Source organism: Chrysochloris asiatica, unplaced genomic scaffold (assembly GCF_000296735.1).
Source record: "Chrysochloris asiatica unplaced genomic scaffold, ChrAsi1.0 scaffold00001, whole genome shotgun sequence".
Taxonomy (NCBI): Eukaryota; Metazoa; Chordata; class Mammalia; order Afrosoricida; family Chrysochloridae; genus Chrysochloris; species Chrysochloris asiatica.
In genome coordinates, this window is record NW_006408519.1 from 31,711,895 (window position 1) to 31,729,845 (window position 17,951).

A 17,951-nucleotide genomic window follows, 5' to 3' on the forward strand; every position below is an offset into this window, starting at 1 on the left:
AAAAAAAAAATATATATATATCAAACTAGAACCCAGTGACAAAATGCAAACAAAGCAATTGAAAAATGGACAAAAGACTTAGATACTTCACCAAGGAAGATATAAAGAATGGCCAATAAACATATGAAAAAGTTTATTTTGTTTAAACAACAAAAATGTTGTTTCCCCAATATCATTAGCTGTTGTTGTTAAATGCTATCTAGTGGGTTCCGACTCATAGCGTGCCTGTATAGGGTTTCCGAGCAGTGGATGGTGAGTTGAAAAGCCAACCTTGCAGTTCAAACTGACCTTGTGGTCCAATGCATTATCCTGTAGCACAGGGAAAACCAAATTAAAATGCACTGTGCTGCTACTATGCACTCTTTATAAGGGCTAAAATGAGTAATTTTAGCTGATCAGGCTGTGGAGCAACTGAACTCTCATACAGTGCTGGTAGGAGTGTAAAATAACATAATCAATCACTTTTGGAAAAAACAGACGTTGGCAGTTTCTTTCTTATAAACTGGTCAGACAGGCCACCTGATCCCATTTCTGGGTTCCTGTGCAGTCTTGGTCAATATTAAACCTGCTGCCTACATTTCATGAAGGGACATCATATTCTAGAGGTGTAAAGACAATGTAATTTTTAACATGCATCTAACTAAAATAAGATCTCCTATCTGACATAGCTTTCTGCAGGAAGAGCTGTTTGGTTAAAGGCTAACTGATTGTTAAGTTACTTACTGTAAAGAACAAATATCATACAGTACCTAAGTTTTTGTTGTACTGAAGTTTTGGTAACTGGGCGATCAAAAACAGAAAGTTGACAATTGGGAAATAAGGTAAACGCTTTGTTGTTATGTATATCTGGGAAGAGAAAAGTCAGAAAAATGGATGGTTTCTTCACATTGTACAACACCACAGAACAGTTTCAAGCGTAAGGCTTCAATTTTATTTATTTCCATTTGCTCTTTAAACAGGCTATCTAAAACTATGATGGTTCCATTAATTTGCTGCCTTTGGGCTTTTATTTAACACTGACTCCCAAACATAAATACCTATATAACAATTAGCCCTTCTGGGAGAGGGATACATTTTGCTTAGAAATTCCTAAGAAATAACCCAACCCCACAGTCATCCAATTGATTCCGACTCCTAGCAATACTATAAAACAGAGTGGAACCGCCCCCTAGGGTTTCCAAGACTGAGATCTTTACTAAGGCAGACTGCCGCATCCTTTTCCTGGGGAGTGGCTCAGGGGTTCAAACCACCTACCAGGTAGTAGAACCACTGTGCCACTAGAGCTCCATGACTCCTCTTCATGCCATTAATACAGGTGAGAGGATGAAAAGGATGGAGGAATGAGAGAGGGACAGGGCAAGGGAGGCCGTGAGACAGACAAGGGAAAGAGGCATGGCTCGGGAGAACAGCCGCAGGAACTACACAGATACTGCATGTGTTTCCCCAGGACAATGTCAGCCACACACACATAGCCATTTCCACCTTCCCGGCTGCTCCGTGAATCCATGGAAGGTGGGGTTGCACCAGGGATCTTGATGGAATGGGGGCTCTGGGATCTGAGCCCAGCGAGTTGTTACTGGGGACAGAACACCTTTTGCTCCCCACAGTCTCCCTCCATTACATCTTTGTATACTTTAATCACCAACCTTGTTCAGTGGATTGTGAATGCCAGCGGCCTCCAGATAGGCTGTGATTTCATATAAGAGGGTGTTGTCTTCTTTGGGGTAGGGAAGTGAAGGGTCCTGATAGTGGGCTTCAATGTCTGCTAGCAGAGCCCTAATGCAGGAAAAGAAACCCCCAGTCATCAGTATTTGAGAGTACCAGACTTTCTACAAGTTTGTACAAGCCAACGGTGCCATTTTACAGTGTCTTTATCTGTAAAATGAGGACTTAGTTTTTCTTACTCCCCATTTCCATGCCTGTGGTTGGCTAGAAGGGGAGAGTTTGGCCATGAATTCCTTTATCTTCTAGATGCGTTGCTGTCAATTCCGGCTCCTGATGAGCGAACAGGGCAGAGTAGAACTGCCCCAGAAGGTTTCCAAAGTGGAATGTTAACAAAGCAGACCACCTCATTGTGGTCCCGCAGTGCTTGGCGGGCTCAAATCACCAACTTTTAGGTTAGTTAAGTGCTTAATCACTGCACCACCAGGGCTCCTTATCTTAATTTTTTAGGAGCTGACTAACCTGTTTTTAGAGTTCTGGTGTGGCGCTATAGGTTAATGTGCTAGACTGCAAGGTTGGTTTGAACCGCAAGGTCGGAGGTTCAAGCTCACTAACCGCTCCTTGGAAACCCTATACAGGGTTGCTATGAGTCGTAACTGACTTGACAACATTTAACAACAGCAACTTGTTTTCAATATCTAGTTTGTGAAAAGCACTGCCTTAACAGCCATAAAGCACGGACTACTGAATGAAACCAAACCACTCTGGTTCATTCCAACGCACAGTGAGCCAGCAGGACGGAGGGCTTCGGAGACTGTAAATCTTTATGACAGACAGCTTCACCTTTCTCCCATGGAGTAGTCCGTGGGTTTGAACCAGCTGACCTTTCAGTTTGCAGCTCAATGTCTAACCCACAACACAACTGTTGTTAAATGCTGCTGAGTTGGTTCCAACTCAATTCTACTCTGTATAGGGTTTCCAAGAAATGGTTGGTGGTTTTGAACTGCCAACCTTGTGGTTAGTGGTCCAGTGCTTATCCTACAGAGCCATACAAGAACCCTCTTTGTTGAATAGAAGGCTCAAAATGAGAGCCGGGTGCTGCTGAGGTGCAGGGCAGGACTATACTCTAGTGGTTATGAATCGGGCTGCAAACTGCAAGGTCAGTAGTTCGAAACTACCAGCTGCTCCACGGGAAAAAGATGAGGCGTTCTGCTCCCGTAAAGATTTACAGCCTCGGAAGCCCTGCTCATGGTTGCTATTGGCCAGAGCCGACTCCTCAGCACTTAACAACAACAACAACAACAACACTCTCCCGCTAGCACCCGTTTCTGGTGATTAACGCATTAGCACCACCTTCTGGACAATGAGCGGCTCAGTCCTCTAGAAAGCCCACATGGAGTTTAGTAGTAACTGCTTTCTTGATATAAGTAATGTATGTACTATATCATCAGTCTATATTGGCTGAATTAAAAAAAAAGGAAAAAGAAGAAAAGAAAACGAGACCAAAAAGTAATGACACAATGTGGAGGCAAAGAGACTTTCAAAGACTTTCAAAGACTTCCCTACAGAAAAGAAGCCTAGGAAATCGGAGAGACCTCTTAATAGCAAAGAGTTGGTCCTGAGATGCAGGCCCACAGATGGCGGCTTCAAACCCCGGTACTTACTTATTAAGATTCTCCAGAGCAGCTGCCAGATGTTTGGAGTCAAACCGACAAGAGTAATTTAATTCATTTGCGATCTGTTGTCTCAGGATCTGCATCTGCCCCACCTGTGAACCGGCACGAGAGAGACGAGCTTGCACACCATCATTTCACAGTGACAGCAAGAAGACAAGCTCCAAGAGGGGGTTTTCATTGGAAGGCCACAGCATTCTACAGAAAAAGTTAAAAGCTTCTTGGATTGTCTCCACTGGCCACTAAGATGGTCTTTAGAAAACACGAGATACTTCATTAAAGGTGTGCACAGACTCTTGTAAGCCAACTTCAGATAAGATCCCCCGTCTTGCAGTTTCCAGAGTGATCCACTACTGTTCAATTTACGCATGCAGGTCCTCTTTTGGGATTATAGGTTAGTGGTTGCTATGAGAGGCCCTGGTAGACTAGTGGTTAGGAGTTGGGCTGCCAACCTCAAGGTCAGCAGTTTGAAACTACCAGCCGTTCCGCAGGAGAAAGATGAGGCTTTTTGTTCCTGTAAAGATTTAAAGCCTCAGAAAAACCCTATGCAGGGTCACTGTAAGTCAGAATGGATTCCAGGGCACACCACCACCACCACCAGCATAGTGGGTTGGAATCCTGATGTGGTGCCACAGGGTAAGCACCTGACCTCCAGGTTGGTTTGAACCGAAAGGTCCGCTGCTCCTCAGAAACCCTATACAGGGTCGCTCTGAATCAGAACTGACTCCATGGTACACCCACCAACATGAGAAGCCCCACATTTTTCATTTGTCCTACACTGAGAGTTCTCAAGTCCAAGGAGGCCATTTCATTCTTGGACTCTAAAATTTGGTGCATAGAAACTTCACGATTATAGATTATGCACAAAATTGGATGATAAAATCGTTTGCATAGGCTCTAACAAGAATGAATAAACTCTAACAATCATGACTTCTTAATCTAGGCATTCTTTAACCTTTTTTAATACTCAGAACCCTTGGAAAATCTGGTGATGGGTATGGGCACTGTCTCAGAGTTGTGGTTTCTGAAGCTGTAAGTCTTTATGGGAGCAGAAAGCCTCATCTTTCTCCCATGGAGCAGCTAGTGGATTTGAACTGCTGACCTTGTGGTTAGCAGTCTAACACACAACCCACCATGCCACAAGGGCTCATTTGTCTCAGAGTAGTGCTTTTAAAAGTACAAAATAAAACAGGATAACCATGGGGACCAATCGTAAGAAAAATGATGATCAAAGTATTATAAAAATAAAACTGACTTATCCAGGTAAACTAACACGGCAGAGTTAATAACTACTGTACTTTCAAAGTACTGATGAGCTTCCATGAAATTCAGAGATACTGACAACAAGTGCTGGGTGAGAGGAAGCTGAGCAAGCACAGCTAGCTCCCCAGAGCCGTACTGCAACATAAAGTCAATACTAAAGTCTAAGTTTCTTTGCCAGCTTCTCTTCTGCTTTTCCATTCTGAGAAAGTTCCCTATAAAAGTGGTTGTTTGTAATGCTGTGAAATGAATACATCTCCTGAGCTATTGTTGGAGGTAGTTAAGAAAAAGAACAGGGCCTTTTCTAAGAGTGAATCTTTATGGAAAAGCTGTGATTTAGAAAAACTGAGCTTACAACAATGAAAAACTGTTCAAGTCAATAGAACCTTTGGGGAGGTGAGTTTATGTGAACAGGGAGAGGTACACCTTAGAGAATGAGAACAGCTGCACAACTCAAATCATGTCCTCACTGAATTCTACATGGAGAAGCTGTCGGATTGATGGATGTTTTGCTGTGTATATTCTCAACAAAATGAAATTTAAAATAAAAATGTTAAATGATCTTGCATGTCTGCATTTGATAATTCATTTCAGCTGGATTATCATTTTTTGAGAGTGCGATGGCTCTGTATGACAAACACTGGGCTGGGAACCACAAGGTCAGTGGTTTGAGCCCACCAGCCACTCCATGGGAGAAAGATGAAGCTTTCTGCTCCCACAAAGATGTCCAGCCTTGGAAGCCCTATCCAGGGTCTTTGTGAGTTGATACTGACTTGATGGCACTTAACAGCAATAGATCATTATTTTACTTTTATGTAACAAGTACAGTCAGTCCAAAAAACGTTCTTTATAAGAAAGCTTTTACTTATAGAAAAATGTATTATTTAAAAATGATAATATGGCAAGGCCAAAAATTTGCAGGTTCTTTCAGTCTACTCCACACTGCTCCTTAAACCTGGTAATTGGCCCCAAGAATTCCTTGCTGGATTCCTGATCTAGATAAACTATATCTAGGTTACTCTATGTCAGGGATTCCCTTGGAAATGTCAATCTAGAAATGGAAACAGAAATAAAGTCGGTTAAGTACAACTTGCTGTCACTGATTGTAGCACATCTTAGTGGTCACAGTGTTCTCTCTGGACACGCACTGACCGCACTTCTTTAATAAGCTACAGTGAGAGATCCGGGAGTCCCAAGATGAGAAACTCATTCTACCTAGATAGCTGCCTATTTGGAACTATTTGGCATATCACCCTTTCTTCCAGGATTTCTCGAGTTGTACCGGACAGTAGAGTTGACACCATTTACATTAGTTAAATGGATTAAAAGAACAAAAATTCCATTCTTCAGTCACGTTAGCTATGAATTTCAAGTGTTCAACAGCTACATGTGGCTAGGGGCAACCATTGTGCACAGCGAAGACTATTTCCACTGTTGGGGAAAGTTCTTCCGGACAGACTGCTCCAGATCACCATGGCTTCAATGATGGCAAGCTCCCCACTTGGATCTCAAAGACAAATGCATCCCTGGGCGCCTTAGGTAAAGGTCAGGAGCGTAGGCACAACTGCCGGCTACTTCTCAACCACCACCGATTGTCTGTAGACACCACTGGACTCTGGCCCACCCAGCAACAGGGACATGGCTGAGTCTCTCCGGAGAATCATGGTCATCTCCCTAGGCTCTTCAGTGATGAGACTTGGCCTATGGCAATGTGGGCCATTTGTGAGTCCTCCTAGAAGATTTTCTAGCAATTAGAAACTTGGCCAAATACAGTCTTAATATGATGAGGTTATGAAACGTCAAACCTATATAACAAGACGACACCAAGCAAAAAATTTCCTCCTTCAACAAGAGTCCAAAATTATCCAAAGGTTCTCTGGATCACTTATTCATGTGTTTGCTGTTGTTGTTGTTAAGTGCTGTCAAGTCAATTCTGACCCATAGCTACCCTGTGTAGGGTTTCCAAGGAGCTGCTAGTGAGCTTGAACCACCGACCTTGCAGATCTAATGACTTAGCAGTCTGACGCACTAACCCACAGTGCCACACCAGGACTCCTTGGGTTCAGTATTCAAAAAAATTTTTTTTTACTGAAATTATGGAAAATAGATTACACATTTGGCTGAGACACCAATGAATACAGTCGCAATCAAAAAAACATTTAATTGAGAACAAAAGAATGAACCTTCTCCAAATTCCTATAGCATTCCAGACTTTTCTTATGGTACATCGTACTTTTAACCACAAATCCATTTTCTACTAGAAAGTCCACTACTGGATTGTGAGTAGGCTTTCTGAAGATCTTGTTAGCTCTGTCTCCATAGCGACCAACGATGGTTTATACATAATGAGTGCTCAATAAACGCTTGTTGAATATCATGATAGCAGCTGATTAGAGAACGCCAAGCAGTGGGAACCGCTGCCACAGTGTAAAGGCAGGATGGTGGACAGTCAGATTCTAAAACACACTGGAGTTCCACCCACCAAATGGACCCTGCTTCTTCATCTTACTTATTTCCAAACATATGGTGTTCTGTTCCCAATGTAAAGATAGTAATTCATGGCCCAGAGAACTTGGCACTCTATAGCATCCATGCCAACATATAAGGGAAAAGACACAGAATGTTCTATTCGAAAAAGCCACTTAGAGAAGATAAGATCTGTAAACCGATAGATAAAAAATGTGAAATGAATTCATTATATAGGGATGCACTATTGCTGAGAGAGGGAATTTTTCACTTACTTATATGTAATCACCTCTTGCAAAAACTATTACAAAAAGAAACAACTTGTTGAGTAAAAATGCAAAGCAAAGGTCATGGTCAAGAGCAGTCTCAGGAGGGCAGATAAAGGAAGCAAACCAAATTAGAACTGATGGCAAGCTGAAGAGGTGTATTTCTGTTTTTGTCTTCATAACCAAGGAAGGAAGTATCGCTCTCTTGTGCACCAAAGTTCTATGACAATAATAATTTAAAACATACAACGTTGACCATCACACTCAAAAGTGGGGCCCCTTCCCCTTCCCTCACGTCATACCTTCATTATAGCCTCCAGATAAGCTGTCCAAATCTTCTGTGTTTTGGCAATGGCGGAAAAATAAATTTTATTGGAATTTGCTGAAAGGTTAAAAAAGAATTTTCTGTTTAGTAAATCTGGAAAGACTTTCAGTGTTCTCTCTACCTCAGACTCGTTTTAGGATACTTACCTACAATACTTTTCAGGGGGCTGACGGCATGCATGAGAGTTTTCAAAGTCTCTTGAACAATCCTGTCCCTCAGGATAATTTTTTGAAACATACTGAGGAAATTCTGGACACAAGTAGACATGATTAAAGAATCACACACTGTGAGTCAAAGGGATAAACACTGCAGTTCACTAAAACGCTGCACAGAACAGAGACTGTCCAAGTCACACGTCACGTCTATACACAGGTAGACAGAGGAAAGCAGTAAAGTCAGGTTCTTATGAGAAAAACCACCTGGCATCATAGAAAAAAGGTCCTCCTCAGTTAAAACCTACAAAAGCTAATTACCCATAGAAGTACTACACTGGCCCAAACAAAAATCTAGTTTAGTCTCAATTCTCATTTATGGAATATATACCAATGTTAGTAATAAGAATGCATGAAAGAAAAATTAAATGAGTTTGACTGCCCAGCCAGATCTATTCTCATCTCTTCCAGGGTAGCGAACGTCTGGGTCTCACCTGTAGCTCTTTCACAATCATAAAGCACAGAAGCCTATCTAACCCATTCAGACCAAAAGTCCCCAAGGTGGTCTGGATTTCTGAGAAGAGGCGGCTGCTGGTCACTTCTTGATGAGTTTTCATATCATACCAAGTGTTCAGCTGGTCAAAGTGACAGGTCATTCTAAAACAAAAAGACAGTAAATGAAAAACCCCAGAGCTGTTCAGAATTTACCCTAAAGAGATGTGGGAATCATTAAGATTTGGGGCATTAATTAAGAAGTGTAACACACATGGGATTTGTGTTTTCTAACTTCTATATCTATGTACCGAATGTGTCTTCATGGTGTTAGACCAATGGGCCAGTATGGTAAGATTTAATTAAATCACTCTCCTAGCCCATATTGTCAGGAGGGACCAGTTTCTGGAGAAGGATATCATGTTTGGTAAGGTGGAGGGTCAGAGAAAAAGAGGAAGACCTCCAATGTGATGGATTGGCCAAGTGGCAGCATCGATGGACTCAAGTGTGACAACAGTAGTGAGGCTGGCCCAGGATCGGGCAGTGTTTTGTTTTGCTGTGCATAATAAGGTCGCTATGGGTCGGTACCAACTCGATGGCACCTAACAACAACAACAAAAATTCTAACCTACTGTTGGAATGATATACTTCCACTGAGTTGAGCTGCTGTTTTGAGTCATGTTGACAGGCAAGGTGAAGCCTGGTCACCAAGCTGGGAGGACTTTAGAGTCCAGTTGTTTCCCTAGTGGATGTTCTTTAAATTTCCAGAGACAAACCAGAGCCTGTGGTCACTGCCCATTGGTAGAGGAAGGGACTTGGAATCCTTACTATGATAACATTTTGTTGTTGTTGTTAAGTATCATTGAGTCGGTTCTGGCTCATAGTGACTCTGTATAGGGTTTCCAAGGAGCGGCTGATGAGTTTGAACTGCTGACTTTGTGGTTCCAACTAACCTTGCAGCCAGTGTTTTAACCTGCAGCGCCACACCAGGTCATAACACAGGCTGTGACAGAAACCCAACGACGCATGTACAGCTGGAGAGATGCATGCACAGCTGGAGAGAGAAAGGGTCATTCTACCAAATGTTCCATTCAGTGAGCATGTGCCCAGGAAAGAACACGAGACAGAACACATGAACTCTCTAGTCCCTAAGTTGGTCTTAGTACCAACTGCTTCATTTGAGGCTCAACTGAAGAGCCCGGAGGGAAAACACGCTCTGTCGGACTTAGCGAGAGAGGCAGCATGACAGTCTCTCTCCAACATGGCATCCACCTGGAATGTTCTCAACAGGAGCTTTCCCTATATGAGCGTTTCTGCTGTTAGAACCCGTGAGGCCCAAATATCAACTGGGATTCTCAACATGTCAGAGCCATGGACTGTGGAGCTGCCACTTGTTAACTGTGTGGTCTTTGGGAAGTGACTTAGCTTTCTGTTCCTCAGTCGGTTCAACTTTAAAATGAGAATAAAATAATAATGTCTGCCCGATGAGACTGCTGTAAAGGAAGAGTGTGTGATAAGTGCTCAATGCTATTGTTAAAAGAGCTCATGTGTTGGGCTAAGGAACAAGGGGGTAAACGTAAAAGGTCAGGATTGCCAGTGAGTTAATTTCAACCATTACCAACTATGTGGAGTAGAACTTCCCAATGGCGTTTCTAAGGCTGCAAACCTTCATGGAGTCAGACTGCCACATATTTCTCCCATGGAAGGTTCTCCCTTGGTGGGTTCAAACTGCTAACCTTTCGGTCAGCAGCAGAGCACATTAACCACTGTGCCACCAGGCCTCCTTTATGAATGGACAATGCAAGATCCAGTGATGAGCTTGAGGGCAATGTGCCAGTCACACAAGGTATCATAATATAAAGTTTTAATACACTGGTGCGTCCACAGGACCAAGTGAGAAGAACGTTAGTTCTAAGGCAAGCGTTGCAAAGACTAAAGGGTGGCCAAAGAGTCTTTAAGCTTGTTTCCACCCTTGTGTCATTGGATGGGGGCTTCCTTAGTTACATGGGGGAAAGCAGTCTCAAAGAGAGTGAATTTTAAGAAACTTATTAGCAGAGATCAACTTAGGCCAAAATAGGGGTGTGATCTGAGGAGTCCTTCTGTGGCGCTGGAAGAGAAGCACTGGACTACTAATTGCAAGGTTAGTGGTTCAAAACCACCACCAGCTCCTCGGAAACCATCTACAGGGTTGCTATGAATTGGAACCGACTTGATGGTACTTAACAACACAAGTTTGGAGACTTCGACTGTCCAGGTGTGGTCTTCTGATGACACCTACTTTGGGTCTGTGATCCGCAAGATTTCTCTGCAGAGTCGACCGATAAACGTCGCGGACTCATCCACGGGGGCAAACTTTGGTATTGGAATATGAGTGGACTGGTACATACTTTGCCAGTCTTGAATCTAGAAAATGAAACCATAAATATTTAGTATCTCTCAGTTATCCTTTGCCCACATGCTCTGACAGTTAATATTGCATGAAGAGTAATAATACATGGTCACTGGTTCTGAAGACGAACATTAAAAAAAAAATTTACTAATAGTCACCCAGAATGCCACATTAGACAATTATGATTAAAAAAAAAAAAGAGAGAGAGAGAGAGAGAGAGAGAGAGAAACATCTGTGAAACAGTGAAGTGACTGAAGAGAACTGTGAAGAGATTTTGGAATGTGTGGCTTTTGTCTTAGGCAATGGCATTGTCAGTGTAATATGAAACTCCTCTCTTAAGACACCTGTATCATGGCAACATCACTGAAACACCTGCAGAACGGCTCCTTGTTAACAAGTGATGAAAATCTGTTTCTCAGCTCTAGCACTGGGGAATCCTGAGGCTAAACTGCTCTCTGTGATTTTCTCTGCGTGGTTCTATTCTATTCTGGCCAGCAGTGCTCAGTGGTCCCCAGCAAAGCCTTGTGTTTTCCCAGCACACTCTGATCCTGTCACCTCCACGCCTTCATCTCCCCTACCACTGAAACCCATGGCGGTCCAGCTGGAGTGCTGCCTCATACATGAAACTTCCCCTATCAAACCCAAATACAGAAGTCCTGAGTCTTCTGAACTCTTGACCACTTGGATTCTAACAGTTCCACGTACAGCTTCATTTTGTAGCCATTTGAGTATGTATGGACTTCTGGTGTGGCACTGTAGGTTCAGCACTAGACTGCAAACCACAAGGTTGGCAGTTCAAACCCACCAGCTGCTTCTTGGAAACCCTACTCGGGTCATTACGAGTCAGAATTGACTTGACGGCACTTAACAACAACAACAACTTCCTCCTTAAGGAACCCTGGTAGCAAAGTGGTTAAGCACTTGGCTGCTAACCATCCAGTAGCTTCATGGGAGAACAAAACCTAGTGATCTGCTTCCATAACCACTATAGTCCAGGTCACCCCATGGGGCACTTCTACTCTGTCATACAGAGTTGTTATGAATTGGAATCGACTCAGTGACAGTAATATCAGCTCCTTTTTCAGGACACCAAGCTCCCGAGGTCAGGAGCCATGTCAACCTTTCTGCATTCCAAGAGTATTCATAACTGTCTACTGCTTACTGATTTTTAGGAGCTACTTAAATAACTTTCTTGTTGATATCTCTGAAGATTGAAGGCTGCATTTTACTTGTCAAAAACAAACACATATGGTTAGGAATTAAAAAGAAAAAAATTATTTAGATACCTTTGTTCTTAAGAAGTTATTGCACTCTTGTTCCACGTTATAATTGATAATACGAGATACTTCTTCCTGCCAAATCTTTAGACCATAAATGTTGACATAGTCCTGTATGTATTCAAAAGAACGATGGAACCCGTCCATGGTAGCCCCCAACTCCTTTAGCTTGGGCATCAAGTCACTTGGCTGCGCAAAGGGGAAAAGCAACTCTAGTACATTGGAGTACACTGTCAACCATAATTAGTTACAATAGGAACAAAGTGGCACTGTAGGATAAGCACTGGATTACTAACCACAAGGTCTACAGTTCAAGTCCGCCAGCTACCCTGATGGAGAAAGACAAGGCTTTCAGCTTCCATAAAGAATTACAGCCTTGGAAACCCTATATGGAGTCACGATGAGTAGGAACCAACTCAATGACACGTAACAAACAGTAACACAGAACTTAATTTAGACTTTAAATGAAACAGTCAGTCATTGTTTAAGAAGGTGAAGGGATACTCCTATTCTGCATCATAACTGATGTGAGACATTCAGCAAAACAACAGATTTCATTCATTTGGGCAGAAAACCACAAATAAGGAATGTAAGGAATGGTGTGAATTATTTCCCGGAAGACAATGGATGAATATATCTCATCTAAAGGCATTTATTTTAAGTTGGATTTTTTTTCACTTTTTACTATGAATTGACGGAAGGTTTACAAGCAAGATCATTAACTTTACATTCAACATATCATGCACTTTGCTTCATCTCAATGATTTCAGTTCCCTCCATGCGGTTCCCATTGGCATTCCACCCATCTTCCCATCCCTTCTCAACTTTGTCCTTAGGAAAATGCTGCTCTTTGGGTTTTGAATGCTTATCCTAAATTGGATTTCTTGAGGTAAAAAGTATTCTATGTATTAATTTCAGGGCTAATTATTTTCTTTTTCCTATGAAAAAAATGACCATGTTCCTAACAGATAAAGCAAAGTAAAAAAAATGAGAGTTTTAAAAGTTCTAATGTAAAACACTGCAGTTCTTTATTCTGTTGTGCACAGTCTGAGTCACTCTGAGTTAGAGCTGACCTGAAGGCACCTACAACAATGACAAACAGATATACACTTAATGAGGAAGAACTGAAGTTCTAGTCCATTCTGTACGCTGAGTGGGGAGAAAGGATGCGGTTATTTTGTTCATTTGGTACCTTGGCTCGAGGGTTGAAGATCAAACCCTTGTGAAGGGCAAAAGCAACACGTTTAACTAGCTCCTTCCTTATTCCATCTTCCAGCAACTGTTTCGGATCCACCTAAGTGCAAATCAAAGATACAGGGTGGTGAGGGAAAATCCACAATGGAACTTTCCTATCTTTAAATGATTTACCTTTAAATGTTCCTTCTCTGGCCACTTTGCCCATGGGCAACCTGGACAGAATTATTAAATCTGTCACCTTTTTTGGACTTGCTTTACCTTACTCAATTACATGATAATAATTTTTACAACAGAACTTTTCAGAGATGGGGTGGAGAGGCATCGTAAATTTTAAACTGCCTCATATTTTTATCATTTCATGAAAAGTAACAAGGCAGGAGGAGCTGATGGCATGGAAAACTGAAGTCAGGCATGTATTACTTCTCCAACAAGAAATTGACATCCACATGAGAACCGAGTTTAGGGCTGGACCACACTGTCGAGTAACAACTCTCTTGCCTTTCAGTGTTCCTGACCACTGTTAGGAACTAGGAAGATCAAACAGGAAGCATATCTAATACCTTACTTTGAAAGTTTTTTTTTCCCTACAGTGAGGAAACTTTATGTATTCTCAAAAGGATTGTAGATCCAGGAAACATCGAACACTTTTACCACACTTTTTTTGAATTCTCTGAGACTTCTTTCTTTAATTTGCAAAAAATCATTATTTTTAAAAACGCATATAGGAGGTAACTGATTGGTTTTATCTGGCTTTGCTGACCTTTAAACTTAATAACTGTAATAAAGGTACAAATGACTAAGCACTTGGCTGCTAACTGAAAGGTTGACGGTTGAAACCCACCCAGTTTCTTAATGGGAGAAGATCTGGGAATCTGCTCCTAAAAGATTACAGCCAAGAAAACGCCCATATCCTGTCATATGGGGTCACCATGAGTCAAAACGATTCAATGGTACCCAACAACGTTACTAACAGATCACACGGACTAGCATCAAAATTATTACCTTGATAATGCCAACCAAAGTTGTCTTCATCATTAAGATGCCTTCAGTAAAAATGGAAATTGCGTGCGTAAGCTTGGCAACCTTTAATGAAGATAAAGAGGTATAATGAAGTACTTCCGGCAAAGACTCTTCATTTCCACAGAAAGTTAAAATTGGCTAACAGTCCCTGAAGGGTCAAAGGGGACAGAAGTGAGTGTGCAGCTTCAAGACCCCTGTGGAGCATCTCCGAAAGAAATGAGGTGCTGGGTTTATCAGCAAGACCACGGCTGGATAGAAAGGGTAGCTGAACAAGAAGGCATTCTCTAGCTTGGAAACCTCTGACAAATCGTTTCCCCTTCTTGGGGCTCCGGTTTCTCTCATGCATGCAATGAGAGGGCAGGGCGCAATCCTAAGGACGGCCCCTTCCATCTAGAAGCGACACTGAGACTCTGAGGAGCTAACTGTTCCTTCACTGGCTCACACTCTTTCCAACAACACCAGGAACTATTACTAAGGCCGAGGCAGGCTAGACTTTTGAGTGCCGATAACTGTGGGAATAGTAACTAAATTCCTGATGTTCTCTGTTGAGTTGGGCCAGAGTGTGTGAAATGGACACTGGACATGCCTTTTCAATGTTCACTTGATGAGACTTCTCATTTTAAGTTCACAGACAGAGAAAAGCAGAGGTATTTGGGGAGAGCTGCCTCTGTGACAGTATAACTATCATGAGCTTCTAAGTCTGAGTGTTTGCTGTTGTTGTTGTTGTTAGGTGCAATCGAGTAGGAACCGACCCCCAGTGACCCTAGGCACAACAGAACGAAACACTGCCCAGTCTTGTGGTAACAGATTACCTTCAGACACTTGAATGTGTAAAGAAAAGAAGGGCTGATTTCCTAAAACTGCTCAAGGGGACTGTGACCAGCTGAGCTCAACTTCCACTGAGTGATCAGTGACATGAGACAACATAGAGAATAAAGGAGGGATGGTACACGAGCATGTGTAAGACAAATCCACATGGGTTCTGGGGTCATGGGGGCAGGGCGAGTCATGCATCAAAAAACAAGCAAAAATGATAGGAACACAGTACCTGGTATCGTGGACCAAGCTGGGCATAATCCCTCAGTTTGTCTTTGTCCAGGCGGGTAGGCACCTCAATGATATCGTGGGTCTGAAGCTTTATGATCTTCAGAAGAGAAGTAAACATGCTTTCTGGAATGATCTGCAAAACCTTTAATGAAAGGGGAAAGAGGAAAAACCACGACAGAACATCAATTTATTTTTCGCCTCTGGGTATTAAGAGTAAAGGGAAGGAATGCCGAGAAAGGCATGGCGCTGTCCAACATGCAGTAGGTCACCAGCTGCTTCTCGCAAACCCTATACAGGGTCGCTATAAGGTGGAACCGACTCGATGATACTTAACAACAACAATTATAATAACTGCTTTCAAACCCTACAAAGGGTCACTATGAGTTGGAACCAACTCCATGGCACTTAACAACAACAACAACCATGCCTATCTGTCAGACTTCTGGATGGAAGGATCATTAAGATGACTCAGAACGAGGCAACGTTTCTTTTTATTCTGCATGTGGTTGCCATGAGTTCAAGTCTATTTGACAGCAACTGACAAGCATCCACAGGTTGATGTCCCTTCAAACAAGAACAACTCACAGAGGCTGTAAAAAAGGTACCATTCCCACATTTACAGATTTTAAGAAGAAAGAAGTCTAGAGATGCTAAATAAAACTTCCTTAGATCACTCTTGGTAAATGACACCCCGAGATCTCAAACCCAGGCCTGTCTGATTTGCTGCGGCATCATCAATTAGTAAAACAAGGAATGAAATTCCCATGAAAATTTTAGGTTCTGAGTAGGACATGGAGTCCTGGTATGGCACTGTAAGAGAAGCACTGGACTGCTAACTGCACGGTTGGCAGTTCAAATCCACCAGCTGTCCCTCAGAAACCCTACCATGGGCTGCCAAAAGACCAAACAGATCTGTGTTGGAAGAAGTGCAGCCAGAGTGCTCCTTGGAGGCCAGGATGGCCATACTTCGTCTCTCATACTTGGACATATTGTCAGCAGGAACCAGTCGCTGGAGAAGATGTCAAGTTTGGTAAGATGGAGGGTCAGAGAAAAAGAGGAAGAACCCCTAGCGAGACGGATTGGCAAACTGGCAGCATCAATGGGCTCAAGCATGGCAACGATAGTGAGGTTGGCCCAGGACCGGGCAGTGCTTTGTTCTGCTGTGCATAGGGTTGCTATGAGTTAGTACCAACTCAATGCCACCTAACAACAACAACAATTGAGTAGGCACTGACTCCATGGCTCTTCACAGTAACAGGATACATTAAATCCAGAGCTGGCTCTTTGACCAATTAATTAGCTTTGTGATTTTGAAGAAGCCACTATAATCTCTGCTCTGCAATTTCCACATCTATCAACTGGAGCTTCATACCACCAGCATTCAAAACATTGTTGCTCTTACGTGCTGTCAAGTTGGTTCCACCTCATAACCTGTATAGGGTTCCCTAGGAGCGGCTGGTGGGTTTGAACCACTAACCTTGTGGTTCAAACTGACCTTGCGGTCCAGTGCTTTATCCCACAGCACCACACCTCTGGAAGTAAAAACACATCTGCAAACTCAAAGTTATCTGTAAGAGTAAGTTTATTTTCAGATACTGCACATTTAAATCAAATCAAATTAAGAAGAAGGAACCCAAACACGTCTCTTGCAATTTCAAACAACAGTTAGCAACTAAGTGAAGATTCATCTTAATCATTTCTTACCTTTCTCACATAGGACACCAATTCTCCCGAGTAATACTGAGACACGCTGAGAAGGTCAGGGCTATTTGCTTGGTTAATACGAAGAAGGGGCAGGTCAAGGGCAGAGGCCAGCTGGAAGACAAATCAGATCTCTGCTTCTTTATAAGTGTCCTAGACATCTCCCTCTTTCCAGAAATGGTAACACACAACCGAGTCCCTGGGCTATGCCCAACACGGAGCAACAACCACTGGATCTCATCAATATTGTGAATAGCTTCAGATTTTACTTCAAAGAACATTTAAAAAAATAAAAAATCATCTGCTATGGCAGTGGTTCTCATGTGGGCTTCAGGTCTGCTGTACCAGCATCACCTGGGGGCAGGGTAGGAAAGCAGTAAGAACTCTGGTGATTCCAACACAGGTTCAAGAGTCACTGTAATTTGAAAAAAACATGACTTCATGGGTATCAGACATTTCGATTGATGGGCTATTGTATTTTTAGACCACTCTAAGGTGCATTGAGTGTCAAAAATGTCAGTATTCTATGCCCCACTCAAATAGATTAAAAAACAAACATGCTGACAATTCTGATAAGCCATCAATGATAAAAACCTATCCCCAATGACAGAGAAAAGAAAATATGTGGGGAAAGTACATCTTGCAACAGAGAGTTCCTTCAGAAGACATTGAACACATGAGTTATTATTGGATACATTTATCACCATCTGAAACTACCTGAGAGCTTGGGCCACTAACTACTTCAATCTTAGAGCAAACCCTATCCTATAGGAGGGACTCAACAGGCATTGTGGGAAAACTTTAGACCATGAATCCAAATTCTATCCTAACAATCCAGAATGCTCAGCCTGAGAATTATGCTCTTTTAGAGATGATCGCCACCACACGTATGTCAGTTTGTGGTACTATGGTGGCTTGCGAGTAGCTGATTCTGAAAGCTATGCCACCAGTATTTTAAATACCAGCAGGGTCACCCATGGTGGACAGGTTTCAGATGAGCTTCCAGATGAAGACAGACTAGGAA

At 42.5% G+C, this 17,951-nt stretch overlaps 1 protein-coding gene across 1 annotated transcript in view; it reads right to left on the minus strand.

Moving 5' to 3' along the window:
- The window catches only part of KIAA0196 (KIAA0196 ortholog), a 54,473-nt gene that overhangs the window by 8,455 nt on the left and 28,067 nt on the right, over positions 1-17,951 (minus strand). Inside the window, exons 14-25 of the mRNA XM_006830702.1 lie at positions 16,931-17,041; positions 15,228-15,368; positions 14,162-14,242; positions 13,155-13,256; positions 11,972-12,151; positions 10,575-10,699; positions 8,299-8,461; positions 7,799-7,901; positions 7,630-7,709; positions 3,327-3,430; positions 1,647-1,776; positions 750-846 (exon numbers count right to left, since the gene is read on the minus strand). Of these exons, the coding sequence (XP_006830765.1) occupies positions 750-846; positions 1,647-1,776; positions 3,327-3,430; positions 7,630-7,709; positions 7,799-7,901; positions 8,299-8,461; positions 10,575-10,699; positions 11,972-12,151; positions 13,155-13,256; positions 14,162-14,242; positions 15,228-15,368; positions 16,931-17,041 (1,417 nt within the window). The remainder of the gene's footprint in view (positions 1-749; positions 847-1,646; positions 1,777-3,326; positions 3,431-7,629; positions 7,710-7,798; positions 7,902-8,298; positions 8,462-10,574; positions 10,700-11,971; positions 12,152-13,154; positions 13,257-14,161; positions 14,243-15,227; positions 15,369-16,930; positions 17,042-17,951) is intronic.